Consider the following 2,063-nt stretch of genomic DNA (forward strand, 5'->3'; position numbering starts at 1 on the left):
TATTGGACTGTGTTGGTATACAGTGGATTGGTTTCGTACTAGCAGCGTATGGTGTGGGTGGTGTATTCTCTTCAGTATTTACTGGACGCATAGTTAGATTCATACCACAGTTCGTTGTAGCTTATGCTGCCCTGAGTCTCTCATTTGCTCTAGTGATGATCCTCCTGTTCTGGGAGAGACAGCCTAACTTTGTGTTTCTCTTTGGGTTTCCTATCGGATGGGGAATATGCGAGAGTGTCTACAACTCAATATCTCCAGGTTAGGCAGTTATGAGAGATTTCAAGCACATTGTTCTACTAATTTCTAAAAGGCATTAGCTAGTAATAGCAAAGAGTACATAATGCCTATACTAGTATACTGTAGCTCCTAAAATGTTAACTAGCCATGTGTAAACCAGACAAGGTGTCTGTTTACAAGTATTTGTTTCCTTGGATGATGGTGCTTACCCATACACATTCCGCTTGTGTTTACTTTCATTAGTAATAAGAGTAGATAAGGGGGTAGATACTCTTGGTAATAATGCAGTATATCCTTAGGATTTCTATTTACAAGTGTTTGTGTCCTTGTTGGATGATTGTGCTTGCCCATACATATCTTGCTTCTGTTTCTTAATATTATATTCTAGCCTTATGATGGCTAGGATTTACAAGTGTTTGTGTCCTTGATTTATGGTATGTCTCCATATCTTGCTTCTATTATTATACTTTAATCATGTACATGTATATGCACCATTTCATAGATTCGTATGCAGGGTTTCCCACAAGATTTATCCATAGTGCACAGCTTTTTGTCAGTTGCTCAAAAATCTGGTCAAAGACCCTAGTACAGGGACTTTGGCTAAATTTTGCGAAAAGTGAAAAGGAGAGAATTCTCCATTTTAATAATTTTTTGATGCATATACATGTTCCAAAATATTGCGTAAAGCTTTTAAGGTTGTCTCTGATCAAAATTAAATTTTTACAAATTTTTAAAGTTGATCAAAGAATGAGGTCAAAGACCCTGTACTATAGTACAGGGACTTTTGCCAAATTTTGCCAAATTTTGCCAAAAATGTAAAGGAGAGTATTCTTCATTTTTTACAATTTATATATATATATATACATGTTTTAATGTTAACAGTATAGAAAGTTTGAGTGATTCCAATCAAATTAGATTTTTTACAAATTTTTAAAGTCGCTCCAAATGACATGTACTGTATTGTAGTGCTTGTCAGCTCATGAAACTCATGCTGTTTAGCTCACTTAGCATGCTTTGTGGGAAACCCTGTCTGTATCTCCTTCTATATTTACACAATTTCATTATTGTCTCTCTTCCCCTCTCCCTCTTCCCTTCTCTCTTTCTTCATACAACTCATCTTACATAGCACTACTAAGCCAGTGGTTTCACGAAAAAGAGCATGAGGCTGCACTCAGTCTGCTACAAGTCTCCATCGCAATTGGATTTATAATTAGCTTCGTGGGTGGGATATACCTAAACACAGAAACTAGATTATGGATAATAACAGCCTTCATACTATTGTCTTCCATCACGTACACGCTTGTGTTCTTCCTTACAAGCTGTAACAAGCAGCAACTCCTACCATGCATTTATGGAGGGGAGGTAGATGAGAGAGAGAGTGGATCAGAGCAAAGAGAGGAAGAAGATGTCATACAGGACTATGAGGTGACTGATAATGGCTCTCCTTGGAACAGGTTTAATCCATTGAGTACCAGGCCTAGTATAACTGTTAGAGACTCGCATGAAATCGAAGAGAAGAAGGAAATTGAGGCAAGAGAAGATGAAGAGGGGATGAGAAATGGCTTGTCACGTTTGAGAAATTTCAAACAATCCAGTGTGTAAATAAACATTTTTTTTTGGAAAATCAATTTTCTATGTAATTTGTTAATTAATACTTAAAGTTATTTTCACTTTGTCACTTGTTGATAAAGAAACTTTGTATGATTATAATAATTAATATTTATTTGCAATTTCAATAGTAATAAGTTATACGTTCCTTGGTGAAATAAGTGGCACTGCAATACATGGCCAAAAGCACTACCTGAGATGATTGTGTTAAGCTTTAA

At 36.0% G+C, this 2,063-nt stretch overlaps 1 protein-coding gene across 1 annotated transcript; it reads left to right on the plus strand.

The window, feature by feature from the left end:
* The first annotated feature begins 6 nt into the window (after nucleotides 1–6).
* Nucleotides 7–1,988, plus strand: LOC109591770 (uncharacterized). The gene is made up of 2 exons (XM_020007422.1): nucleotides 7–258; nucleotides 1,364–1,988. Exons 1-2 carry the CDS (start codon nucleotides 156–158, stop codon nucleotides 1,837–1,839), a joined length of 579 nt encoding a protein of 192 aa, XP_019862981.1. The 5' UTR covers nucleotides 7–155; the 3' UTR covers nucleotides 1,840–1,988.
* Nucleotides 1,989–2,063: the final 75 nt, after the last annotated feature.

The sequence above is a fragment of the Amphimedon queenslandica genome, unplaced genomic scaffold (genome assembly GCF_000090795.2).
Source record: "Amphimedon queenslandica unplaced genomic scaffold, v1.1 AMPQUscaffold_7294_Cont20753, whole genome shotgun sequence".
NCBI lineage: Eukaryota > Metazoa > Porifera > Demospongiae > Haplosclerida > Niphatidae > Amphimedon > Amphimedon queenslandica.

Coding starts and splice junctions, on each gene's coding strand:
- LOC109591770 (XM_020007422.1), top strand. CDS start 156: ATGATCCTCCTGTTCTGGGAGAGACAGCCTAACTTTGTGTTTCTCTTT. Junction 259..1,363: donor CTACAACTCAATATCTCCAG/GTTAGGCAGTTA, acceptor CATCTTACATAG/CACTACTAAGCCAGTGGTTT.